Below are 27,672 nucleotides of genomic sequence, written 5' to 3' on the forward strand. Positions count from 1 at the left end.
GGACAAGAGGTTCTTGAACTTGACCTGAGGAGCCGGCTGACAGCTTCCAGCTGCCATAACGTTTCATTTGCAACCCTGAAGCCATGCTCAGTACCCACACTCCCTACCTCACAGTCAGTGACTGAACATGGTGAGGGTACTAGAGTGGGGCCAGTTTTCTCCCTACAGGACTCCTTGAATGGGCAATCCTTGTGGGGAACGCCCCACTGGCCTGGCCAAGACTTTCCCAGACTAAAATCTGAGGCTCTTTCAAGTCATTCTCCTTCCTTCCTTCTCTCTTCTTATACCTGTCAGATCATCATCGCACCATTGTCTGAAGACTTTCCCTGCCTACCCCAGCTCCCTCCTCTTTTATCCTTCACAGGCATTACCTTAAATGCAATAAATCTCTTGTATGTCTCATTCTCTCTGGGCATCTTCTTAAAAGGAGCTGAACTGACCCATGGTGATCACCCACTTTCCTAATCGCCGAACCTATGAACTATTTTCTGTCCTTTCATGAAGTCTCACAACATTAAGCCCCGTGACTTGGTTTCAGATTGCTTTTCTCCCAAAGCTTCCACGATACAGTATCTTCTTCTTCTCCTCCTTCGTCCCCCATCATTTCAACTTTTTCTGTGGTCTTTTCTTTCTACAACCAATCCTTAAATATTGGTTTTCCTTAAGAATCTTTCTATGGCCCTCTTCTGTTTGCACATGTTCTGTCTCAGTGCTGTAACTGATTATCAGAGTTTTAACCAAGATCATTGCTGATGACTCACAAATATATCTCCAGTTCAGGATTCTCTCCTGAGTTCCAAAGCCAAATATCCAACTGCCAACTGGACATTTCCATTTCGAGGAATTAAGCCAAATACATTGGTTTTGGCCTTAATCCTATCTATCCTCTTGTATTATCTTCTTACCAATCACTCACAAGGAAACTTAAGACTTATTCTCAACAACTCCTCTTCCATCACCCCATATCCATTTTGTGGTTTGATAGTCTTGTCTTCAAAATAGGTCATATCTGTCACTTCTGCTGCAGTTCTACAGTGATTGTTTCCATTTAAGCCTTCATCATTTTTTAAAAAACTTTGTAAAATGCTCATTTTTGAGAGAGACAGAGACAGAGCACGAGTGGGGGAGGGGCAGAGAAAGAAGGAGACACAGAATCCGAAGCAGCCTCCAGGCTCTGAACGGTCAGCACAGAGCCCGATGTGGGGCTTGAACTCACAAGCTGTGAGATCAGGACCTGAGCCAAAGTTGGATGCGAGGTATCTAAATGTGAGGTATGTAAAAATCTACACTAGTAGTCTAAATAGTTCTGAGAAGAGACCTACTCCTGTCTTCAGTTATAGAATTCTCATCAATAGAAATCACCTTGTTTTGTTTTCTTCATAGCATCCATTACTACCTGAAATTACCTTATTGTATGTTGCCCATTAGAATATAAACAGAGGCTGTGTCTTTCTTGTTCACCACTATACATATGCCACTGCCCAGGACAGTGCCTGGTTAGGTTTGCAAAAGTTGAGGCCACACAACTAGTAAAAACAGGAGATAAGATTGGAGCTGAAGTCTGTCTGAAATTACCCAAAAACTTGGTGTCCTTGAGTACCCAAGAAATATTTGTTGAAACAACAAATGAAGTCAGTGAACTTTTGTAAGTTGATTTATTTATTTTGAGGTGGTGGGGGAGGAGAAGAGAGAGGAGAGAGAGAGAACCCCAAGCAGGCTCTGCATGGCCATCTTGGAGCCTGAAGCGGGACTTGAACCCAGGAACTGTGACATCATGACCTGACACAAAACCAAGAGTCGGATGCTTAACCAACTGAGCCACCCAGGTGCCCCTCGGTGAATGTTTTTAAATAGAGAGTGTAGGGGTGCCTGGGTGGCTCAGTTGGTTAAGCGTCCAACTTCTGCTCAGCTCATGATCTCACAGCTCATGGGTTGGAGCCTTGCATTGGGCTCTGTGCTATCAGTGCAGAGCCGGCTTTGGATCCTATCTCCTTCTCTCTGCCCCTCCCCCACTAGAGCGCACGCACACACATGCTCTCTCTCTCAAAAATAAACATTAAAAAAAATGGAGAATATAGTGGTGTTTTATTTTTTTATGTTTATTTATTTTTGAGAAGGAGCAAGAGAGAGTGCATGGATGCATGTGAGCGGAGGAGGGGCAAAGGGAGAATCCCAAGTAGGACCCTTGCTGTCAGCATAGACCCTGACTTGGGGCTCTATCTCATGAACCATGAGATAATGACCTGAGTCAAAGTCAAGAGTCAGACAACTAACCAACTGAGCCACCCAGGAGCCCCTCAAAGTGATGTTTTAAAAAGATTTCATCTGGAAGTATTTTGCAATATGATTTAGAGGCAGTGAAAATAATTAAGAATCTATTGCAATCATCTGAATTTGAGGTGACTAATGATTTATGAAAATTGCAGTAGCTGCTAATAACCAAAAAACCTGAGTAACCAATTTCTAAAACAAATTTATTTTTCTTATATACAAGCCTTGAACAACATGGATTAAAACTGCCACATCCACTTATACACAGATTTTTTTTTTTATAAATACTGTAGTATAAATGTATTTTCCTTATGGTTTTCTCTTCTTTAGCTTACTCTAGTATAAAAATACAGTATACAATATATAACATGCAAAATATGTGTTAATCAACTGTTTATGTCATCAGTAAGGCTTCTGGTCTGTAGTAGGCTATTAGTAGTTAAGTTTGGGGGGAGTCAAAAGTTACATGTGGATTTTCGACCATACGAGGGGGCAGCGAGAAGGATGTCAGTAACCCTAACTCCAGCGCTGTTTAGGGGTCATCTGTTTTAGAAAGCCTGCAGGGGGGCAGTCCAGGGCTAATATGGCGACTTGAGGATGTCTTCAGGGACCCTGGCTCTTTTCTTCTGCTCAGGTATTTCTTCACATGTGGCTTTTGTCCTGCTCATCACTTGTGTTACAACAATGGTTGATTTGCACTCACCCAGATATATATATTTTTTATTCCAGAGAGGAAGAAGAAGACTGGCAAAAAAGCAGAACGTATGCCAGCTAAGATGATGTCTTCTAAAAGGGGTTTTATAGACATGGCACCCAGCAATTCTGTTTATATCCCATTGGTCAGACTGTACTTCATGGCCACGTCTAGCTGCTTGGAGGTTTAGCAAACACAGTTGATTTCGGCTGAGTACGTTAGTGCCCAAACTAAAAAGGGCTTTATTAATAAGAAAAAAAAAAAGGGAAAATGACTTTTGAGTAGATAGCTAGGGTATCTGCCACAAATGGAAGGGGAAAATTGAAGGATAACATATAAAGATAAGGATTGCTAAAGAGGAAGGAAGATTGGGGAAGGAAATGTTTAGTTTAGATATATCAATTTGTAGAGACCCCTGGGAAACCCAGGTGGAAATATCACCAAAAAAGTTGGAAAGGAATGAATAAATGTTTTGGTTCAGTAACACCATTGCAAATGTGTTTTCATGTTGCTGATGAAAAGGAGGCGATCGCCAAAAACGTAGGCAGCAAACTATTCAGTTTTGCCAACAAAAAGGCTTGTTCCAATTTTCCATAGGAAACAGTTAATAGTGAAAAGATTATTCAGTCTACATCCATAATTCTGTTGTAATCTGAAGCTCCAACTTGTGCTACTGTCTTTAATATAAACTGTTACAACTGATAAACTCTGCTGAATCTCAGAAATACTTTCTTTACCTAACAGTAATTATCACATAATTAGCCACAGCAAAGACTCTCTGTTATTGTCGAAAGATCCTAAGATTTTGGTCCAGAGGGTCTTAGCTTTGCCATTTATGAGTAGAAAGCCTTCGGGCAGGATACTTCACTTTTCAGAGCCTTAGTTTTCTCATTTGGGAAGCAGGGATAAAGTACTTATAGGATTGTAATTAGGATCCAAAAGATAATGTCTGAAAAATGCTTTATATACTATAAAATGTTATATAAAAGGAAGATATCATTCTTTTTATAACAATATACAAAGGAGGGGTAAATGAGCACTCAAGATGGAAGTTTAGTTTCTCTAAGATTTGAAGTAAGTTTACTACCTAATTCATTAAATAAATTCTGTCAAGGGGATTTCTGTTAAACATAGCCCATTTCTTCTTCTTTTTTTTTTTTTTTACTTATTTTTAAAATTTGTATTTATTTTTTTAATTTACATCTAAGTTAGTTAGCATATAGTGCAACAATGATTTCAGGAGTAGATCCCTTAATGCCCCTTATCCATTTAGCCCATCCCCCTCCAACAACCCCTCCAGCAATCCTCTGTTTGTTCTCCATATTTAAGAGTCTTTTCTGTTTTGTCCCCATCTCTGTTTTTATATTATTTTTGCTTCCCTTACCTTATGTTCATCTGTTTTGTATCTTAAAGTCCTCATATGAGTGAAGTCAGAAATATAGCATATTTCTAATGAAAGTGTAGGTGTGTGCATGTGCACACACATGTGTGCGTGTGTGTGTGTGTGTGTGTGTGTGTGTAGAGAACTTGATGAATACACCAGCATATATATCAAACTCAGCAAGCTGTTCTCATGACTGAAATCCTGAGGACTTTGACATCCAGAGCCTATAAGACTTTGCTGTATTTCACCAGGGTGAAAAATAATCATCACTGGTAAAATCATGTAAGAAAACCACACCTGAGGAGAATCCGATGCATAGGAAGATTTAGAAAGTACTGAAATGCAATTCCTGACCTAGCACATATCTTTTCTGAAATCCCAGGGTAAAGACTGAAAGCTTCACCTGTTTTTCTCTGTCAATTGCCTAAAGCTATAAATAGGTCTAAAACTCATCTCCCTCTTTTTAGCAGAGAAGGATCAGATTACAGATGCAAAGCAAAATCATAAAATGAATGTCAGGGTATTTTATAGTGTCAGGCAGTCATCCCCACAGCCTCCTCTCTCCTCCTTTCTACTGTGCTATCCTAGAATCAAGGACCCCGGCAACAATGCCTCTGTTGAAACTTCCAGGTAGGTGTGCAAAAGTGTTTTGAGAGCTCAATTCTTTTAAATGCAGCCATTCCTTTGAGTATATCATGTCAGCTTTGACAATCCTTTATTTAGGGTTCAGAGTACCACTTAATTATACTTTTCAGGAAGAAGCAAGACAAGATTTTCAAGGATTTTTTCTTCTTCTTAGTTTTGGAAGGGAGATAATTTTCTAAAACTGTATCATGTGGTAGCATCTTTGATGATCCCAGGAGAAAACGGTGGAAGATATTTAAAATCTACTCTGCTAGTCTAAACAAAGCCTGTGCCTGTTAGAGTTCACAGCAGTGTCCTATACAACGTCTCTAGCTATAGTGTTAGTTGAAAATCACAAGCGTGATGGAAATGTTAACCCCATCTGTGTATTTTGATGGCTCACGATCCAGGTTTGTACACATAATAATTTTTAGAATCATACTAAGTCTTTTTCATTAGGAAGGAAATACATATCTCCTGTGAAACAAGAAAGAGAAATTCCACTGAACATAAAAGTAATAACACTCATTTAGAGAACACGAGAAATTTAGGAGAGCAGTACTAAGAAAAAAACAACCACAGTCCCATCATCCAAAGATACCACTTTTCACATGTTAGTGTTTTTCTTTTCAATCTATTTTCTATGCAACTTTAAGGAATTTGTAAAAAACATAGCTGTGATTATATAATACATGTCACTTTATAGCCTGCCTTTTTTTTCCCTTAACATTATGACTTAATCGTTTATCGTGGTATTCTAAACTCTTCCTAAACATCATTTTAAATGGCTGGGTAATATTCAAATCTTCTTAACTAATCCCTTAGGTTCTTTACAGTTGGGTAAGTAAAATTGTATTCTGACAACAGTATTTGTACATAAAGTTTTTGCCATTTTTAAGAATGGAAATCAGTAGGGTAGATTGTCAGAAATGGCTGTTTGGTAGGTGTTGCTAAATTGCTTACCAAATGGGCTCCTTCAGTTTGGCTGAAACCAGCATCGTATGAGAGTTTCCATTTCTCTAGAGCAGATGTCTTTAACATCACATTTTACAAAGCGTACCTCTTTACGATTATAAACATAAATTTAAGGAGCCATATTAGAAAGGGAAAGAAAAGAAAGGGGTGTGTAATGACCACATTCCCAGAGTTTTCCGATGACAGCAAATTGTAGGTGAATGGAAGAATGAGCTGTAATAACACATTCCACCTCCCCCATTTCTTGTACCAATCTACACATTTCTATCCCAAAGCACAGATTAACAGCCACTATGATTTCTGAAAGTTGTTTATATATTTTATCTTGTTTTATTTTACTTCAAACAGCTAAAGAAAAACGTGAGTATTTTGGACAATTTTTCCTGCCATTTGCCAAAGTATCAATGAAAAAATAGTACTATTCATTAATTCAGAAACATGAGTATTTTCCAGCAGTGTTTATTAAATGATACCATTGAAAGCCAACAAAGATTAATAATAACCATAGATATCCCATAGCATAGCAAATGAACTCATGGATTTTCTGGACTCCCCCCCCCGCCGCCAAAAAAAAACCAACCAAATCCATTTTTTAAAGAGAACATCAGAGGGGCGTTCATCTGATGTTTTAAAATAAAATAGTATTCTTTAGATATAGGTTAGCCAGCGGGGCCTATTGAGTCTTGCCTTAGGAAATCCTCAACTCCAAAGCAAAACATTTCATGGTAAATTTCTGTGACCGGGCCAAATAAAATCTCACTCCAGATAAAACTGGAACTTTAAGTTATGTTTCAAATTAGACTTGTCCTTAGGCTGACTGATAGTAGGTAGGTCTGCCTCGGAGAGGCATAGAGGAGATGAGACGTGGCAGATGAAACACCTACGACCTGTCTTTTCTACCCATCAATAAAGCACTGCTGGGAAATAAGCATGCTCTTCTGGATCTCAGCGTTGAGTGAAGAAGCCAGCATGACATTCCTCTTCTCAAGAGCCTTGCACTTCCCGTGTTAATAGTAATAATCCCCAACTTCTATATAGCACTGTGTCATTTTTAAAGGATTTCTTGTTTAACCTTTATGGCAATGCTCTGAAGTTGACATTATTATTATTAGCATTCTCTTGTTATGATGATGAACACTGAGGCTCCTTGTGATTATGTGGTTTCCCCAAGGCCACCCAGCTGTCACAGACACTTTTCCTCACTCCTAGTTCAGTGTTCACTCTGCTTCATCTTTTTACCACTTGTTTCTATTCTTGTGTCTACTCCGCATGTAAATGAAGACGTCCTGTCGTCCAGACATTTCCACTCAGGTGCTCCATTATCTCAAATGTAATATGCTGAAAAAAGAACCCAACAATTAGCTATACAAACACAAGGGACTCATCTCTCCTTTACTCCCTGAATTCAGAACTGTCACCAAATCTTATCCACTCATCTTTTGAAATACCAGTTTCACTCTTTCTTTCCCACAATCATCGCCACTCCCTGAAATATTTTTGAAAGGCAGAGCTCTTGAATGAGGAGTCAAATTTCAGCTGTGGTTGCATGAAGTCAAAACAACTGGTTGATTCAGTGGAAGGAAATATCAACCATGTAATTTGGGGGCATCATGCAAACCACATCTTAGAGTAGAGTTTCTAACTTTTCAATCACCTCTAGTGGCTTAGGGAGATGGAACCCAGTAAAAAACAATAACATTTAAAACTATGAAACAAATGGATACGTGCAGTCCTAGGTAATGACTGTTTGTTCCGGACAAGCCAGATCTCAAGCAAGTAGGATTTGGTTTCTGAGCATCCATTTCCATGCCGTCCTTCCTGAGGCCTCCAGCAGCATTGTCACAGACCCATCATGACAAGCCAGTTGCATCCTTGTCCTCATCATCATCATAACCAACTAGCCCCTTTTCATTTGTGTTTCATGGTGCATGAAGCCTCTTCTAACTTCTGCTTGCCATTCATCCTTGAGGTGCATGTGCTTGCTTGCATTCCTGGAGGAATGATACTAATCTCTGGGGATCAGTTGGTAGTGGGGTGGGGAGGCATTCTCAGGCCATCAAACATATCTATTTAGAGCCCCATTTGGTCCTTTGCGGAGTGTGGTACTTGTCAAAGAACTACTCCATAGCATCCAAAGACAGTCTTCAGTTTCAGGAAGAGCTTGAGTTTAATGAGGCAGACAGATGCATGAAGTTCAGCAATACAGTGGGTTTCTGTTATTCTTTTGTGATAAGCCAGGTTTTGAAAATAGGCTGACCTGACAGTGGTGATGAAGTTATGATTTAATTACTATCATTTCCAATGTACGCTTCAGCCTATACTAAGTCATATCATTTATCATTTCCTTAATAGCCCCAAACTAACCCCAAATACCAGATATCTGTCTGACCAACGCTACCAAATTGCATCATTCAGTTTGATCTGGTGCTTTGTTGTCTGTAAAGTATTTCCCTGTACATTATTACCACAACAGCCTCATGAGTGAGTTTTGGTAGGTACTAGTATTCCCACTTTACAGATGAGGAAACTAAGACAGAGGAAGGTGAAGGTGTCGGTAAGTGCAGAACAAGGATTTGAACACCTGCACTTACTCAAGTCAAAATCGAAAATGTGGCATTTGGGAGATCTGTAAGGACACTGATGGGGCAGCAATGAGGGGATCTTTCTCTTTGCACGCAGTTTGCTCTGTCATCATTTGAAGAGTGTTCTGTCTTCTGTTGCTCCAAATAGCTAACTCTTTGCCATTCTCGTTATTTGCTACCTGCTCTTTTCTGGAAATATGAAGAGATTTTAGAAGTATTAGAAGTAATGACTATTCAGATGAAAACAATTGGGTATGTGGAAAATGCAGTGGAACTTAACAGAAGAGCAGATACTTGATGGCCATTACTACGCTGTATGATGAAATTAGTTCCCTTACATCTGGAGAGTCTTGGGGTTATTCATTGCCAAACTAAACGTCACCCCTCCACCTATTCTAAGAATGGGAATATTAAGGGTGCCTCAGTCGGAAGAGTATGTGACTCTTGATCTTGGGGTTGTGAGTTTAAGCCCCACGTTGGGTGTAGAGATTACTTAAAATAAACTTAAAAACAAAGGATGGGAATATTAAGGCATGTAAAAGTAAAATTGGCTTTCTAAGGGCCATTCGTTATGAAAAGCCACATGTCCACAAGAAGTGGGACTCCCAACACTGGGTAGTAACTTTCAATGGCCCCCTTCTCCCACATACCAGCATATCATCAAGTTGTCAGGATTTGAAATAATGTGTGAGAGAAACACAGTATCTGTCCTATGAGGAAGAAAGGCCCAAAGTACACGTTTATTTCTCAAAACTACCTAGATCACTACGATCTTTTTAGAAAGAAAAGCTCCGAAGACCAACAATCCTATTCACACCTTCACAGCCATCGGAAATACTCCACCAGTCTAATGAGAAAGATTATGCTGCATGGTTACTATGAAATCAGACTTAGCCCTGCCAGAAACAGGTGATCTTACATTAAGTGCTAATCCTTCAAGAGACCAATCCCACCTTTAGGACCTCCTGAAATGTGCTGCAAGAATCTGACCTGTGTTTCTGAGAATGGATTTCCAAGCTACCCACACAGAAACCTCTAAAGAGACAGTAGAGCGGCACTGAGCTTTGACATGCTTCTGGGGCACTGGTTAGAGTATAGGGGAGCCACGCACCCAGGTCAGTCCTTAGCACTGTGCCTCACACATAGCAGGAACTCTCTGATGACTTCTGAGAAAGGGCTTGAATACTAATCCATGAAAACCTCTTTTAGAAATTGATGATGAAATACGTAGCTTGGCTGAAAAAGTATTTGCCTCTGAAGTCAAAGATGAGGGAGGCCGTCAGGAGATTTCCCCCTTTGATGTGGATGAAATCTGTCCAATTTCTCATCATGAGATGCGAGCACACATATTCCAACTGGAGGCCATGTCCACCTCCACAGAAGGCAGGAGGTAAGTGGTGTAAGGGAATGTTGGGACATTGGGACACAGGAAGGAGAATTGTCAGGGCAGCTGGTTCAGTCTGTCTGAATGATGGTTCAACTTGGAGCAGGAACTCTGCCAGAGCTAAAAATTCTTCCCTTTCACCTATACCCCCACCCCCGCACTGTGTAAGCTAGGGCAAGGTTAGCAATGACTAAAAAGAAGAAAAGAGTAGACATCCTGTGCTCATGCACATCTTCCTTTAGTTGAAGCCTCCCTATCTGCCCAAGCAAGAGGACATGACCTCCTGTGCAATTGTTCCAAACCAAGGTAGGCTGATGGCTGCTGGGCACACACTCAACTTACACACAATGGGTACGGAAACCAGAACTCAAGAGCCTCATCTTCAGAGTTCATTTTTAGCCAACCTTCGCATTGTGCTATCTGATATGAATATAGCCCTCAGGCCAGTCTGACCTCCTCCAGACCCCAGGGATACAACACTCCATTTCTGCCTTCCTGCCCTGGCCATCCTCTTTATTTTGTCTTTAAGGAAAGAACAGCGATCCCCCTTGTTCAGCATGCCCCATAGGACCTAACGTAAGTCTTGGGTCAAAGCAGAAACTCAATAAATACTTGTTGATCTAAGGAACTAATATTGACTAAGCAACTTATAAACTCCGTACACTAAATCTCACAGAATTTCTTTAAGGTAGGCATTATTACACTATTTTTTTTCATAGGGGGCAACAGAAGCTCACAGAGTTTCAGAACAAGCAGAAAACAACACAGGTAATAACTGACATAGCCTGTGCTTGTTGTGGTTCCCAGACTGCCCATCTGCTAGGAGTGGACTGCCAGCGAAGAATAAGGTCATGCTGAAAGCCTTCTCGTATGTTCCCAAAGGCCAACGGTCCCAAAGGATACCGGGAAGAAGGGAATACGATCATGTGATCCCTCTTCCCATATGGTTGGATCCTGTTTCTGACAGCCAGCTGACATTTTAATTTGCACTTTTTGTCCTCAAAATGAAATTGGATAGTGAAACACCAATCTATCACAACGCAACTCCCAATGAGGACCAAGTTAAGTTCTTTTATTTTTGTGTTTCAAACCCAGAAAAAAGCGTTTCCATGGACGGAAGACCGTTAATTTGTCCATTCCACAAAGTGAAGCATCTTCCACTAAACTGTCCCATATCGATGAATACATTTCTTCATCTCCAACCTACCAGACCGTGCCTGATTTTCAGAGAGTGCAGATCACTGGCGATTATGCCTCAGGGGTGAGTTGCTCTTTTTCCCCTCAAATGTCGCTGCTGGGAAGACACAGCTTGATTGTTTCAGCTTCCTTACCTTCTTGCCTTTCCTTCTGAGGAAGGTGTTAGTTCACTTGTCCTTTGCTGTACTTCATTATTGCATTTTAATACTGATTTGCCATGACTTAGATTTCTGTTTTGTTTTATCATCCCACATGATCTATCCTTCTCTATTCCATTTGCTTGCACATGGACAGTATGTAGTGGAATGCAGTGTGTGTGTTACAGAATACACTAGACAAATTTTGGCACAAGAAACAAGAGAGCACCTGGTGGGCTAATCTCACTGAGGATATCGCAAGACAAGACAGGGAGCCTCGAGGAGGCACAGGGGGCTCTTGGGAAAAGATGGATCCTGGGCAGCCCTAGAATAGAGACAAGGGCTTCAGGTAGCATAAACCAATCCAAGAAAACAGCTTGGAAGAAAGAGAGGGAGATGAGAAAAGAAGAGTGGAGAGACCAGAGAAAAGAAGAAAGATGAGAGAGAGCCTAGAAGATTCTAACGGGGCTATTGTTTTTTTTTTTTTTTTGACCAACGGTCATCTCCAATTTCATTGCAGATGCTTACACGGTAGATTATTGCCTGGAATAGACTCTAGTTATGCCACAGGGATAGTAAACTCCTGTCACAAACAACTTGACCTTCCTGTCCTGTCCAGGACAGTTGGGCAATTAATAAATCTCTGTCACATGAACTTGCAGAATCAGCATCATATTGGTGAAACTGATGTGTAGCTATCAGTCTATGCTCCAAATATAGTTTTAATGACCAATCCTAAGCCCCCTTCTCATGTAACTGACCCACTTAGGGTCAGTCCCAAGATATTTAAAAAGGGACAGAGCAAGGAAACAAACACAATTCTTGTTTATTCACTTTCTGTGTGATGACATGACTGCAAATGGCAGGCATTTTAGATTATAAATGACTGAAAGGAGATGTTCAATAGAGCTGCCGTTTGGAGAACGCCGGAGTTCAAAAAAACATAAAAACTAAGAGGCAAAGTTGATACCGCTTGTGCTTGGTAGAAACAAACACAAACGAAAAGAAAGAGGATGGGAGGAAGGAAAAGGTTCACAGAAGTCAGGGAGTAGCTGTTTCTCCTCTGAAAGCTGGAGGGCACCTGAAACCATGACATGGAGTCTTTGAAGAACCAGGCGTGTTGGCTGAATGTGGCTGAGCTGCTGAGCAATAGTCAGCTGGTTGTATTCTGTGCCCCCATCCGTTCTCACCTTGTAACTGAACAGAGAGGTAAGGGGGATCAGGACTAAGTTTCCAAGGCCATCAATCCCTGATAATCAGTTGACTCCATGTAATCAATTCTTATTGAGCACCTACCGTGTGCTACGCATTGTGTGACAAATGCTGAGGACACCACGGTGAATAAGATCCAGCTCTTATCCTGGAGAAGATAGACGGTGGCCCATTAGGTGGCAAAGGAACAAGCATGCCATTAGAAGCAGACCTCTAGTTCCAGCACCTGTGCCATAATCTCTCAGCCAAGGTCAGCAAGACTTTAAAAAGAGTTCAACTGGTTAGGATCAACATCCGGGCCTCAAACATTCGGAACAAGCTTACATTGGTCCCAGAAAATCTTTGGGCTCTGATGACGATCATTCAGTGATTTCAAGTTATAACTCTTTGGGTATGCCGTCCCCAGCCCGGAGTCAGGGATGGGGCATGGGAGACAGACCAGCTTAGGAAATTTCCGGCAGTTCTGAGAAAATTTTATTCTAGAATCTCTCCATTTTTAGCCACAGATTAAGTTCTCTTTAAAACCATCCAAAGGAATGATAACTTCTCATTAGATGATGTTCTGATCCATCCATAACGACAGAAGGCAGGGCATGCATGATAGGGTTTGAGGGATGTGTGACACCTTATTCATCCCCACATATTTCCCCCACTGACCAGAAAGTGGTTTGAATTCTCAAATTAGAGTCACATGGTCTTTCAGTTGAGATACCGTCTTCAGAAGCCCATATGTAAAACCTGGAAGGAAGAAGGTATTTTCCATGTTAGAATGGGTTCTTTTAATCACACTCACTAGATAATCACTGCTTTCTAGCAAACACCAAACAAACACAAGACTGTCAGGAAAGACTTGTAGACCAGGTGAGTTTTAGTAGAAATGAAAGAGGGCAAGAAACTTCAGGACCTGCTCCTGGAGGAAGACCCAGGGCCCAAGTCACATAAGGGAGCAGCCACATGGGCAGGTGGGCTCAGCACAGGCTACAACACCCAGGAGAGAGCAGGGGCATACCCAAGACAATCCACTTCTTGGATTTTCACAGGAGTGACGCCGATGCTCTAACACTTTCTTGGCAGGTGACAGTTGAAGACTTTGAAATGGTTTGCAAAGGTCTGTACAGGGCACTGTGCATACGGGAGAAGTACATGCAGAAGTCATTTCAGAGATTCCCTAAAACCCCTTCCAAGTACTTGCGGAACATCGATGGTGAGGCTTGGGTAGCAAACGAGAGCTTCTACCCAGGTACGTCAGAAGTAATTTTCTTATGCAGCATATGAAATAGATCTTTTGGTTTAACTACTCAATATTAAGTATGTCCCTAAATTACAGTAGTCTCCCCCCACCACCATTCCGTGATTTGGCTTTCTTCAGTTTCAGTTGCCTGCAGTCAACCGAGGTCCATACATAGATGGTCCTCCTGATTTATTGTCAGAAGGTCAGCAGTGGCCTGAGGAGTCCAGGTGGCTTAGTCGGTTAAGCATCCAGTTCTTGATCTCAGCTCATGTCTTTTTTTTTTTTTTAAGTTTATTTATTTACTTTGAGAGAGAGAGAGAGTGGGGGAGGAGCGGGGGGGCAGGTGGGGGGCAGAGGATCTAAAGCGGGGGGCAGGTGGGGGACAGGGGATCTGTGGTGACAGCAGAGAGTCTGATGTGGGGCTCGAACTCATGAACCATGAGGTCATGACCTGAGCCGAAGTTGGACTCTTAACACACTAAGCCACCCAGGTGCTCTCAGCTCAGTTCTTGATCTCAGGGTTGTGAGTTCAAGCCCCACGTTGAGCTCTGCACTGGGCATGAAGCCTACTTAAAAAAAAAAAAAAAAAAAGAGGTCAGTGGCCTACTGCTACCTCACAAGGCCTACCTTATTATTCACCTCATTTCATGTCACATAGGAATTTTATCATCTCACATCATTACAAGAGGAAAGGTGAGTTTAGGGCAATAAGATATTTTGAGAGAGACCATGTTCAATTAAAAAAAATTTTTTTTAATGTTTATTTTTATTTTTGATAGAGAGAGAGAATGCGAGCAGGGGAGGGGCCGAGAGAAAGGGAGACACAGAATCCAAAGCAGGGTCCAGGCTCTGAGCTGTCAGCACAAGGGCTTGAACTCGTGAACCATGAGATCATGACCTGAGCTGAAGTCAGACACTTAACCAACTGAGCCACCCAGGCGCCCTTCCCAATTTTTATTACAGTATGTTGTTATTATTGATCTATTTTATTATTAGTTGTAGTTGTTAATTTCTTACTGTGCCTAATTTATAAATTAAACATGTAAGTTGATAGACCAGTGGCCCATTAATAGGTATGTATAGGTATATACATAGGAATATACACATATATATATATATATATATATATATATATATATACACATAGGTATATACATAGGAAAAGACGGTCTATACAGGGTTCAGTGCTATCCACAGTTTCAGGCATACACTGGGGGTGGTGGAACATGTCCCCTACGGATAAGGAGGGACTACTATCTAAGTAAGCCAGTCTAAAAATATCATAGTCGTCTTTGGCTCCATTCTCTCTCCTGCCCACGTGCACAATCACATAATTAATTCCATACAATACCTCTCAAAATCTCCCCCCTTTGCTATTCCCCAAACCCTAATTTAGGTCTATCTTTCACCTTGTCTAGGCTATTATCATAGTTTCTGACCCATTCTGTTAAATTCTAATCTCACTGTCTGTTGGTGAGATTCACTTAGGTGCCAGTTATTAAAACACAGATCTGAACATATCCCTCTCCTATCACAAACCTTTAATCGCTCCCATTACCTTCCAAATTGAGTCCAGTCTTTAGCCTGGCATTCAAGGCCTGCCACCAGCTGGTCTTCTAACTAGATTCTCAACCTATTTATAAACTTACCTTATCTACTCCACCTTTGTTCTGGTCGGAAGTGTTTCCTGTCTGCCGTTTGGTTCAGCACTTTCCTGCCCCTGTACTGTTGTCATGCTGTTCCCTGTGCCTGGACTGCCCTTCACTTTTTTCACTGTATGTCCATATGTCCAGATGCAACCTCACCCTTTGACGTGCAGCCCAGATGCTATCGTTTCCTTCCTTCCTCTAACCTCTGGAGAACACTAAACTATATGTTTTGACTTTCCATAGTACTTCATTTCTGTCTCTCACTTTTTACTTTCTGCCTTATATGAAGTGAAGCACATGTTTTTAAATAATCAGATTTGGGGCGCCTGGGTGGCGCAGTCGGTTAAGCATCCGACTTCAGCCAGGTCACGATCTCGCGGTCCGTGAGTTTGAGCCCCGCGTCGGGCTCTGGGCTGATGGCTCGGAGCCTGGAGCCTGTTTCCGATTCTGTGTCTCCCTCTCTCTCTGCCCCTCCCCTGTTCATGCTCTGTCTCTCTCTGTCCCAAAAATAAATAAACGTTGAAAAAAAAAATTAAAAAAAAAAAATAAATAATCAGATTTATAGAACTTCTCAGATTTCTATTGTATAACTGTATCATGTTTTATTTAACCAATTCTCATTTTTAGGCATTTAGATTTCCGACTTTTAAAAATTGATTTCCATTAAGGTTGCAATGAACAGCGTTAGAGAAACATCTTTGTGCAGTTGCTCGACATCTTCTGGAGTATACTTCTAGGTTTGAGATTTCAAGGGAGACAAATATTAAGGGTTTTTGAACTTGCAAATTGTTATGTCATTAAAGCTTTCCAGTTCTGTAACTTCTTCTCTATAATTCCTTTTAATATTAAAATCAGAGTAAACATGTATCCTGTTTGGCGATACGTAAAATCGGTTTACCTCTTTTCTATAATACTGTCATTAAGATATTTGTTTTGTCTTTGCTTCTTCTAAATTGTGCTTTATCTCTCTATTATGTTCAAGTATAAAGATTCAAAAAATTAATACTCGACATAGCAAAATACTGTTTCACTTCTTTCGTGTTCCTTGTCTCCTAGTTTTGAATAGAAAATGCATGACTTTTTTCTTCCCATATTATTTTTCCCACTGTGGTTGTGAGTCATCACTGGCAAACTGGAGACTTTTCTGCTGCCTTGGGCACTTACTTGTTGAAAGTAGAAGGTTAAGCGCTTTAAAGGCCATGACAACGTAGAATTTCTTCCTGGCTTTCTTAGGTTGAAACTGTTAGCACTGGAAAGAAGGGGGCATTTACCCACAAAATCCCTTCTCATTCCTTTGTAGGTGCTTTAGAAGGTGGATAGTATGTTATAATTACAATAAGAACTGGAATTCTTCTAGTAAGACTTTATTTTATATTTCCACTTATATTAAAACCAGTCTAGACGGAGCACAAAGGGTCTTTAGGGCAGTGAGACCATTTGTATGATACTCTAAGAGTGGATACATGTCATTGTACATTTGTCCAAACCTATATAATGTACAACCCCAAGAGTGAACCCTAGGTTAAAGTATGGACTTTGGGTGATTACGACATGTCAGTTATGTTCATCAGTTGCACCAAATGTACCCTCTGGTGGAGGGTGTGGATAGTGGGGAAGGCAGTGCCTGTGCGGGAGTAGCAGTGAGTATATGGGAACTGTGTATTTGATGCTCAATTTTGCTATGAACTTAAAACTGCTCTAGGGACACCTGGGTGGCTCAGTTGGTTAAGCGTCTGACTTCTGCTCAGGTCATGATCTCCCAGTTTGTGGGTTTGAGCCCTGTGTCAGGCCCTGCGCTGACAGCTCAGAGCCTGGAGCCTGTTTCAGATTCTGTGTTTCCCTCTCTCTCTGCCCCTCCCCCGCTTGTGCTCTGTCTTTCTCTCTCTCTCTCTCTCTCTCTCTCTCTCAAGAATAAATAAACATTTAAAAAATATTTTAAACTGCTCTAAAAAATAAAGTTTTTTGAAAATAACCACTCTAAATTAAGACTTCTAGAGAGGTTGGTTTTATTAAGGACACAATGCAAATTCTACTTTTCAACTGTAGTTTGATTTTATTTCTATGCAAATATCTCATAAGCTAATAAAATGTTCTAAACAGGAAGCCTTTGATAAGCTACTTTAGTAAATAAAATTATTGGTAAGTAGTGTATCAATCATGTAAACAGTACTTCTAAAGGACTTGAAAATCATTCTTACACTAGATAAAATCTTACAGTTATTTTAAACTACTAATTTGGTCAGCTTTGAAAAATAATGTAGGAGCGCCTGGGTGGCTCAGTGGGTTAAGCGTCCGCCTTCAGCTCAGGTCATGAACTCGCAGTTTAAGGGTTGGAGCCCCGCACTGGGCTCTGTGCTGACAGCTCAGAGCCTGGAGCCTGCTTCGGATTCTGTGTCTCCCTCTCTCTCTGCCGCTCCCGTGCTCACCCTCTGTGTCTCTCTCTCTCTCAAAAATAAAAATATAAAAAAATAATAATAAAGAAAAGAAAAGAAAGAAAAATAACGTAAAAATAAGCTTTAGCTTAGCTCTGGGTAAATAATTATAACTTATGACGTACAGGATTCCAAACAAATGAGATCTTACAGCATTTCATATTTTGGTTATTTGCATGTGGTCATTTGTCTTATTTCCTGATATATTACTCTGTGTTTCATTGAGAAAGTCTTTACCCCTCCTGCGAAGAACGGAGAAGATCCCTTCCAAACAGATAACCTCCCGGAAAACCTGGGTTATCACCTCAAAATGAAGGACGGTGTGGTTCACGTCTATCCTAATGAAGCAGCAGCCAGCAAAGATGAACCTAAGCCACTTCCTTATCTCGATATGGACACCTTCTTAGATGATATGAATTTTTTGCTTGCTTTAATTGCCCAAGGACCTGTGTGAGTGTTTAGTGATGCTACCACCACGAGTACTAACACTGCTCTTAGTAAGAATGAGTATTTACCAAGTGCTCACAATGTTCAAACACTGTTAAGCCCTTCAGGTACATTATTTCCCATCTCCTCACAAGCATTCTGCCAGGTGGGTAGTTTTATAATTGCCGTTTTGTAAGCGGAGACTCTGATGAGTTAAATAATCTCCCAAAGTCACACAGCTCCCTGAGATTCAAGTCTGCATCTGCCATCCCTAAAGCCAGGACCCTTAGCCTTGAGCAACGCTGTCTCCCCGGGGCTGTTAAATGCCTTCCCAAGTCTTCCCTCACTATTCTGTCCAACATGGATGAAAAGATTGAGCCCCTGGAGCCCAATACTTCTCAAGTGAGATTAACTGCAAACTGAAATGTTTGTTTCAATAATTGCTTCCTATGGGTAATAAGGGTCCTGATGGTTTTGAAACTGTGTCTGTTTTCCTTAAGTGTCTGAATGATTCAGAATTATGTGATTTAATTTTCCACAGTAAGACCTACACCCACCGGCGCCTGAAGTTCCTGTCTTCCAAGTTCCAGGTCCATGAGATGCTCAACGAGATGGACGAGTTAAAGGAGTTGAAGAACAACCCCCACCGAGATTTTTATAACTGCAGGAAGGTAAACGTGGGCACTGCTCAGGGGCCAGCGCTGGGCAAAAACGGGAGCCCAGTTAGCTCTTGAGTGGGACAAGAAAGAAACTGTTTTTAGTGAGAGCAAATGAATTATTCTAGAAAGTTAAAATGCCATTTCTACTGTTTTCTACACAGAAGGGTTTACCACATTCTTGCCACAAAAAATTATAATGATCCTGAACCACAAAAATAACAAAAACAAACGAAATCTCAAAAACTGCTATTCCAGGCTTTGGAAGATCTTTCTTCTAGTCCTTTTTCTTCTACTTCCTGACTCTGAGATATAGCGGGTGATGATTAAATATTTCTGAGTTTGTTTCCTCATTCGTAAAATTGGAAAATATATCTTCTCAGTCTAGCTCACAAGAGGACGGTGGGCATCAGATGCGCTAATAAGTGTAGAAAACGAATCAACTTAGAAACACCTCTGAGATGTGTTCCGACCATTTGAGTGATTGAAAGAAGTGAGGATAGAAAATATACGAGCAAAGATTCAGGACCAAATCCTGGCTCAGCTGCCTGTATAACCTTGGGCAAATTCATCTATCAAATCTCCAGGCTATAAAATTATAATCATAAGAATATCTAGCTCAGGGGCGCCTGGGTGGCTCAGCCTGTTAAACATCTGACTTTGGCTCAGGTCATGATCTCGAGGTTTGTGAGTTCAAGCCCCACTTTGAGCTCTGTGCTGACAGCTTGGAGCCCAGAGCCTGCTTCAGATTCTGTGTCTCCCTCTCTCTCTGCCCCTCCCCTGCTCGCACTCTGTCTCCCTCTCCCTCTCTCTCAAAAAGAAATAAAACATTAATTTTTTTTTTAAAATATCTAACTCATAAGTTCCATCGCTGTGTCAGTCATGGCTTTGACATGATTTTGATCTTTTCTCCCTTTGGGGCTGAAAGCTGTGGCAGCTAGTTTATTTCAGGGGTGGAGAATGGTCCCCGAGAATTTTGTGTGGATCAAAGGTAGAGAGTTAATTGGATAGGCAGATATCCAAGAGAAATAGGCATTATAATTGCATCGCCCTAAACTTTCACATTCTCGCAAGGGTACAAAAAGGTGCTGCTGGTTCTTTCCTGCCGGGCCACCTTCACCGGATGTCAGGTCACATCTCTCTACTTATTCCTTTCTCTTGCCTCAATGGGGTTTGCAGGCACCATGGCCTCTAACAGAGCAGCATGACTAGGGCTGATTGTTGGTTTTCTTTCTCTGAATGTACACACAGGTGGACACCCATATCCATGCAGCCGCTTGCATGAACCAAAAGCACCTGCTGCGCTTTATTAAGAAATCTTACCACATTGATGCTGACAGAGTGGTCTACAGCAGCAAGGAGAAAAATCTGACCCTGAAGGAACTTTTTGACAAATTAAAGATGCATCCCTATGACCTGACGGTTGATTCTCTGGATGTTCACGCTGTAGGTTGAAAAAGATGATGTCAGCTTCATGCTCATACTCAGAACCGCACATGCCATTCTCCTATAACCTCCCACTTCTCAGAGCCCTCTTGACTGTGTTGGCTGACCGTGCTGACTGAAAGCACCCACAGACAATTTTGAGGTTCACTCATTGTCAACTGTGCCAGATTCCTTTCTTGGAGCCCACCCCCTTCCCCCTGGTTCCCAGGCCCTGTTCCTTGTGGCCATTCCCTCGCTCTCCATGTCCCAGCAGCTCTGATAATAATATACTTGTGTTCCTGTTTCCTGATTCAGGGACGCCAGACCTTCCAGCGTTTTGATAAGTTCAATGACAAATACAATCCTGTAGGAGCAAGTGAGCTACGAGACCTCTACTTAAAGACAGACAATTACATTGATGGGGAATATTTTGCCACTATCATCAAGGTGAGGAGGAACCAACCAGATCTATGGTACCTGGCTTGGTTCTTGAGGAGGGGGAGGGAGAGAAGGAGGAAAAGAAGGAAGGAGAAAAGAGAAGAGGGAGGAGGAAGAGAGGGAAGGAAAGGAAGGAGGGAAAGGAAGGAGAAAGGGTGCTATCCCTGGGGAAGCACCACAGACATGAATGCAAGAATTTCTTCAGAGGTGTCCACTGTAATGATTTAAAAGACTTGTATTCCAAGGCTAGAGAAGCTGAGGGTGTGGATTTGGGACTGATTAAGGACTCTTTCAGGCTCATGGCCTGAGCTCTAGCATGCAGGAATGACACAGTGGACTTGGGAGATGTGCGTTTTGGAAAGTAGGGGATGTAAAAAGAGCTGAGTGTCGTTTGCAGGCCCCTTGGATTGGATATTTCAACATCCTTTCTCGGACTTTTTCGCTCTCTAGACTCCATCACTATCAGTCTCTTCCTGACTAGATTCCCCTCATCTCTCGATTTCCTTAGATCTTAAGGAATAGGTTCCCTCTGACCTCCTTTTACGCTTCCCCTGTTCTTGGTACCCACTTCCTCTCCCTAGACCCCACAGATTTAGACCCCTGAGGGACTTGTGGAAATTCCTGGCTTTGGACTCCTTTGTTGGCTTCGCAGGAGGTAGGTGCAGACCTGGTGGAGGCAAAGTACCAGCACGCCGAGCCCCGCCTGTCAATCTATGGCCGCAGTCCTGATGAGTGGCACAAACTGTCCTCCTGGTTCGTCCGTAACCGCATCTACTGCCGCAACATGACCTGGCTGATCCAGGTCCCCAGGATCTAGTATGTACCTTCCCATCCGAGACTCGAAAGCCTGACTTCATCCCGCCTGCCTCGCCTTCTCTGCACAAACAAGAAAGATGTAGCGCCTCTAGACACAAAAAAATCTTTGTTAAAGCAGAGCTCAGAACAGGGTCCTGGGTGCTTGGTTTTGTCCAATCTGGGTTCAGCACTCTTGACCAAAGACAGGAATTAGAAGATCATTTCAGTTCAGTTTTCTAACCAAGTTTTGGGGTTTTGTTTTTTAAAGCATGGGACTTCATGCAGATCACAAAATAACTTATTGAGAATATTTGAAACTTAGCTAGGATGAGAACTATGTACATTTTACTATACTTTCCCTTTCTCCTGGTCTTTCTCTCTGTGTCCAGTCATTCTTTCTCATGCTTACCTGGACTGGGATGTAGCTTTCTTGTATCAGAACCTTTATTATCGGGATGCCGGCGTGGCCCAGTTGGTTAAGTGATTGACTCTTAATTACGGTTCAGGTCATGATCTCACGGTTTGTGAGTTCGAGCCCCACGTTAGGCTCTGTGCTGACAGCGCAGAGCCTGCTTGAAATTCTCCAACTACCTGCCCTCTCTCTGACCCTCCCCTGCTCACCCACTCTTGCATTGCACTCTCTCCGTCTCAAAATGAATAAACATTAAAAAAAAAAGAAAGAACCTTTACTACCATCTGACAATTGTCTCATTTCCAAGTGCTCAAGTTCTCCACAATCAATGAGTATTTATCAATAGTATTACCATTGATAATTACTCATGACCCTCGGGGATGCTCAGCATCATTGATCTTCTATCTAACTTAAGTGTTTATATATTTTCTGGCCACCTGCCTCTGTATGCCGCCCCTGCCCCCCACCCTTGTCAATGCAAGAGTTTTATCCTATTTCTTGAACCAAAAAAGTAACTTTTTGACTGGGGTAGGAATTCCTGTCTAATATCATTAAAGCAGAGAGGCAGTAGGTGTGATAAGAGCATGGACTTTGGACCTAGAGTGGCTGTATTTGAATCCCAGTTTTACTATTTACTAGCAGTGTGACCTTGGGCAAGTTTCATGAGCTCTCTGCCTTTGTTTCATCATCTTTACAATGAGGGCATCTGGTTGGCTTAGTCAGTAGAGCATGGGACTCTTGATCTCCAAGTTGTGAGTTCAAGTCCCACATTAGGTGAAGAGCTTACTTAAAAATAAACTAACTAAAAAATAGGGTCATAATGGTACCTAACATACTGAGTTGTTATAAGGATTAAATTAATATTTCTGGCTACTTAAAAGAGTGGATGGCCATATGCTGAGTGCTATATAAGAGTTAGTTCGTTAGATTGTCCCTGGCTAAAGAATATCAGAAGTGTTTTTGTTTTTGTTTTTCTGTTTTGAGAGACAGAGAGAGTGAGAGAGCGCACATGTGAGATCTGGGGAGAGGGGCAGAGGGAGAGAGAGGATCCTAAGCAGGCTCTGCACTGAGTGTGGAGCCCAACATGGGGCTCGATCCCACTACCCTGGGATCATGACCTGAGCTGAAATCAACCAACTTGAGCCACCCCAGGCGCTCCAGAAGTGTTCTCGATAAATGTATGATGCTCACCATCTTATATACCACAAATAAGTCACCCAATCTTTTGCGACATAGTTCCTATATATACTCTTCATTTTCTATATGGATTTAGCTGTGAAGGTTAATATTTTTACTACAGAGGTTTTGTAGAAGAGATTGAGGCAACTGGTCCAGCAAGAAATTTATGTCTCTATGCCTCATCTAAACGGAATCCCTCTTTATGGGTAGCCAAAAAGAGTGTACCGGAGTGGACCTAGAATGGACACACTAAGTCTTTTTCTGAACATGGCATCTGGCCCTCTGATTCCTTCACACAGGGGCTATTAATACTAAAACTATTTTCCTCCTAAATTCTCTTCATTCTTGCCTTTAGCGATGTGTTCCGATCGAAGAACTTCCTCCCACACTTCGGAAAGATGCTGGAGAATGTTTTCATGCCAGTGTTTGAGGCCACCATTAATCCCCAGGCTCACCCAGACCTCAGTGTCTTCCTTAAGCATGTAAGCATGAGCCTTTGGGCCTTCTCACTGCTGTGTGTGAGCTAGTATTGCCACAAGCTGTGATTCATTTTTGGTGCTTATCTCTGACGTTTGGTGCTTGCCTTTGGGAGCTGAAAGGTTTTCTGAGGACTGGGATCCTGTAGTCGAACTGACCCCATTGCATGGCCTACTTTTCCGGACAGATTACTGGCTTTGACAGTGTGGATGATGAGTCCAAACACAGTGGCCACATGTTCTCCTCCAAGAGTCCCAAGCCCCAGGAGTGGACCATGGAAAAGAATCCATCTTATACTTACTATGCCTACTACATGTATGCAAACATCACGGTTCTCAACAGCCTGAGAAAGTAAGTAGACAGAAATGGAGCTAGAAGGAGATGATTCTATTTGACACACCTCTTTTGCTCAGACATTGGCACCTTGGGTGGTCAAGGGCCACTGCACTGCACTGCTAGGACGCTTTCAATTGGCCCGAATCAGAAATTTCTTTCCCTTGTCTTTTTCTTCGGTTTCTTTCTTTATTTAGTAGCAGGAATGGATGTTTTGGAGCCTTCAGCAACTTTCACAGTTCCTTTCTTTGCAAGTTTAGGAATTTTCACTAATCACTGCACAATTTGTTATCATACTCCATACACTTCACCCTTCTTGATATACCTGGGTAAAGAATAGAGGAATATTATAATGGGGTTTTCTGGAAACATCTCCCCCCTCAAGTGTGAGTAGGAGAAATGACAACATGGTACTATTGGTAAATTTCCTGTTGAAACTGAAGGTAATCAAATCTTGACTTTCCTCCCTACCCTCATATCCTCTGCTGCCTCTTTTTTCAGAAAGCTATGTTCGGGAAGAATTAAGATCATGACCTGGAATTGCCAGTTTTACCGAATCCTTTGGATGCCCCACTCTCTTTCAGAGGGTTAATTCTTTTCTTACCAGATTTTCTTATAAATTACTCCATGCCCCAAATTGCTGCCGGGTCCTAGCCAGCCACCTGTGATAACTATGGCAGTTGCCTTTCCCTAGGGAACGAGGCATGAATACTTTCCTGTTCCGACCTCACTGCGGGGAAGCAGGTGCTCTCACCCATCTCATGACAGCATTCATGACAGCAGATAATATTTCTCATGGCCTGAATCTAAAGAAGGTGAGTTGGAGGCTCTCTTCCTAATATTAACTTTTATATTGGAGCTAGAGGAATAATTTTTTCCGTATCATTGTCTCCCAAGTCATTATCAACACTGGAATCAAATTAAAGTAGAGCAAAAAAAGATTTTTGAGGTTATTTAGTACAGTTCATTTCACAGAAGCCAGACAAGTAAAGGGAGCTGCTTACGATTACCTAACCAGTTAGCAGCAGAGATGAGTTAATGCAGGTCTTTCGACTTCTATTTTAGAACTCTGACAAGGGAGAATTCAGAGGTGCTTGGCTTACCTTAAACTAGTTTTTGCCAGATTTCTTGTTATAGCATGTTTTCAAATACCTCTTGTGAGAGTCAGAACTTTCTTATGAGGGATAAAAAAATGTTTCAAGGTGAAGTCTTTTCCCGAGACAGACCATGTACCTTAGGCAACTAAAACTCAAACATTCAGTTTGATTCAAGGCTACTGAAAATTGATGATCCCAAATACATTTATTCTAAATAGCATTTACATTTAAAATGATTATTTGTCCCCAGGGACTGAAAGAACGTATGATCATTCTTTTGAAAGCTAAAACTTGCAGATCATGTGGTTATAACATTTCTCATTTGTATCCCTTTTTCAACATCCTTAAATAATTTTTTTCGGTTTTCCTTTTCAGAGTCCTGTGTTACAGTATTTGTTCTTCTTAGCCCAGATTCCCATCGCCATGTCGCCATTAAGTAACAACAGCTTATTTCTAGAATATGCCAAAAATCCTCTTTTAGATTTCCTCCAGAAGGGACTAATGATCTCACTGTCGACAGATGACCCAATGCAATTCCACTTTACCAAGGTACACATATGGAATCTTGAGCAATACAGGCATATTTGGAGGGACTGTTGTTTTCCATCCAGAATTTCAAAGTCAAATCAAGGTGTTTCAATATACTTTTTCTGCTGGATGCTTGTTATTTTTTTTTAATATGCTTCTTTTCTTTCTTTCTTTCTTTCTTTCTTTCTTTCTTTCTTTCTTCCTTTCTTTCTTTCTCTGTTTCTTTTTTTGCCTCATTTAAATAAATAACCTAAGGAGCCCCTAATGGAAGAATACGCCATTGCTGCCCAAGTGTTCAAACTGAGTACCTGCGATATGTGTGAAGTGGCAAGAAACAGTGTTCTGCAATGTGGAATTTCTCATGAGGTAGACCTGTCCTTGGCTGGCTGTCCTTCTGTGCATAGATCTGGAAACTGAGTAATGAAAAGATAGTTGGGGAAACACATGTAGAAAAATTATCCCACAAATCATACGCAAATACTATGGCCAGGGATTAGAAAGAATTCTTCTATCTCTCTGCCTATGCCTTTGGGCAAGGAAAATAAAACACATTTGACTTCTCAGAAGACCATGTGTACTGAAGCACTGGATAAGTGCTTTTACTGGTTTATGTTTTCCTTTTGTCAGTAAGTAATATAAGGAAGGGATCTTTGTGGAAGATGTAATTACTGTCTATATCAGGATAAAAAGACAACAATCATTCTCCTTTCTTTTCTCTTACAGGAGAAAGCAAAGTTCCTGGGCGACAATTACCTTGAGGAAGGCCCTATGGGAAACGATATCCGGAAGACAAATGTAGCCCAAATCCGCATGGCCTATCGCTATGAAACCTGGTGTTATGAACTTAATTTAATTGCTGAAGGCCTTAAATCGGGAGAATAAAGCAAATAAACCAAATAATAATGTGGGTGAGATTTTCATTAGAGAATATGAATAATAGTTACCAGTTACTGAATCCTTAATATAAACCAATGATTGTACTAGATATCATTCCACTGACATTATTTCATTTAATTATTTTCACTTTATGAAGTAGAAAATGTTATCTTCATTTTGAAGAAGATGAGTAAACTGAAGTTAGTGAAGTTAATAACCTGCACAAGGACACATCTATTGAGAGGTAGCAATGGGGACATAGGTTTGTGTGACTCTAGAGTCGCTATGACTTACAGGTGAAACATTTGGTAGTATTTTTTGCCCTGCCTTATTAACAATTAATAATAGTTAATAATACATATTATTATTAACATAATAACTATTAAGTCAAGGCAAAAATACGAGCAAGTGACTTGTTATTGGGAGAATGTAGGCTTAAAATATTTTTTTGATGTTTATTTATATTTGAAGGAGAAAGAAACAGAGCATGAGCTGGAAGGGGTAGAAAGAGAGGGAGACACAGAATCCAAAGCAGGCTCCAGGCTCTGAGCTGTCAGCAAAGAACCCAATGAGGGGTTCGAACTCAAGAGAGGTGAGATCAGGACCTGAGCCAAAGTTGGATGCCCAACCCACTGAGCCACCCAGGAGGCCCAGGGAGAAATGCAGGCTTTGGGTTTACAGAATGAACTTTGCTTGAGGCACTTAGGCCATTGAAAAGTCCTTTTGACGGGATACAACTGGAGACTAATGCTCTTAGACAAAAACAGGTCGTCCAATATAGAAAATATGTACCTATGAGCTATTACACTTAGGTAGAATTTATCTTATCCAAAGATGATCAGTTTTAAGGATATAATTGTCAATAAAGTTATAGCCAGCTGTCTTTTTTTTTTTTTCCAACGTTTATTTATTTTTGGGACAGAGAGACACAGAGCATGAACGGGGGAGGGGCAGAGAGAGAGGGAGACACAGAATCGGAAACAGGCTCCAGGCTCCGAGCCATCAGCCCAGAGCCTGACGCGGGGCTCGAACTCACGGACCGCGAGATCGTGACCTGGCTGAAGTCGGACGCTTAACCGACTGCGCCACCCAGGCGCCCCTAGCCAGCTGTCTTAAGGATATAATTGTCAATAAAGTTATAGCCAGCTGTCATTGTACATTTTAAATAACTTTTTAGGAACCTGTTACTCAAGGCCAGGTAGAATTCCAATTAGCTAGACTATACTTCTACATGTACAACTGTGTTGCCATCTAGTGG

General features: G+C 41.4%; 1 protein-coding gene and 1 long non-coding RNA gene across 4 annotated transcripts; one reads left to right on the plus strand and one right to left on the minus strand.

Annotated features, from left to right (window-relative positions):
* The first annotated feature begins 4,942 nt into the window (after positions 1–4,942).
* AMPD1 (adenosine monophosphate deaminase 1) lies at positions 4,943–26,426 on the plus strand. 3 transcript variants are annotated; one of them, XM_047085099.1, is made up of 16 exons: positions 4,943–4,979; positions 6,297–6,308; positions 9,740–9,920; positions 11,010–11,175; positions 13,535–13,700; positions 18,003–18,222; positions 18,740–18,869; positions 20,106–20,300; positions 20,595–20,726; positions 21,370–21,533; positions 23,459–23,585; positions 23,768–23,931; positions 24,608–24,728; positions 25,386–25,559; positions 25,794–25,904; positions 26,262–26,426. In XM_047085099.1, the coding sequence occupies exons 1-16, from the start codon at positions 4,958–4,960 to the stop codon at positions 26,418–26,420; spliced, it is 2,244 nt and encodes a 747-aa protein (XP_046941055.1). In that variant the 5' UTR covers positions 4,943–4,957; the 3' UTR covers positions 26,421–26,426. The 3 variants fall into 3 exon arrangements, with proteins under 3 accessions (XP_046941055.1, XP_046941057.1, XP_046941056.1); XM_047085101.1 differs by lacking the exon at positions 6,297–6,308 and adding an exon at positions 8,485–8,496 and having other exon boundaries at positions 4,958–4,979; XM_047085100.1 differs by lacking the exon at positions 6,297–6,308 and having other exon boundaries at positions 4,958–4,979.
* On the minus strand, positions 12,058–26,281 carry LOC124515990 (uncharacterized). Its single transcript, XR_006962952.1, has 3 exons — positions 25,847–26,281; positions 23,981–24,238; positions 12,058–13,198 (listed from the first exon to the last, which is right to left on the minus strand). It is a non-coding gene; the product is annotated as an uncharacterized LOC124515990 (long non-coding RNA).
* Positions 26,427–27,672: the final 1,246 nt, after the last annotated feature.

Source organism: Lynx rufus, unplaced genomic scaffold (assembly GCF_022079265.1).
Source record: "Lynx rufus isolate CCGP_SWC_20201006 ecotype Redwood Valley unplaced genomic scaffold, mLynRuf1.p SCAF_2, whole genome shotgun sequence".
Lineage (NCBI taxonomy): Eukaryota > Metazoa > Chordata > Mammalia > Carnivora > Felidae > Lynx > Lynx rufus.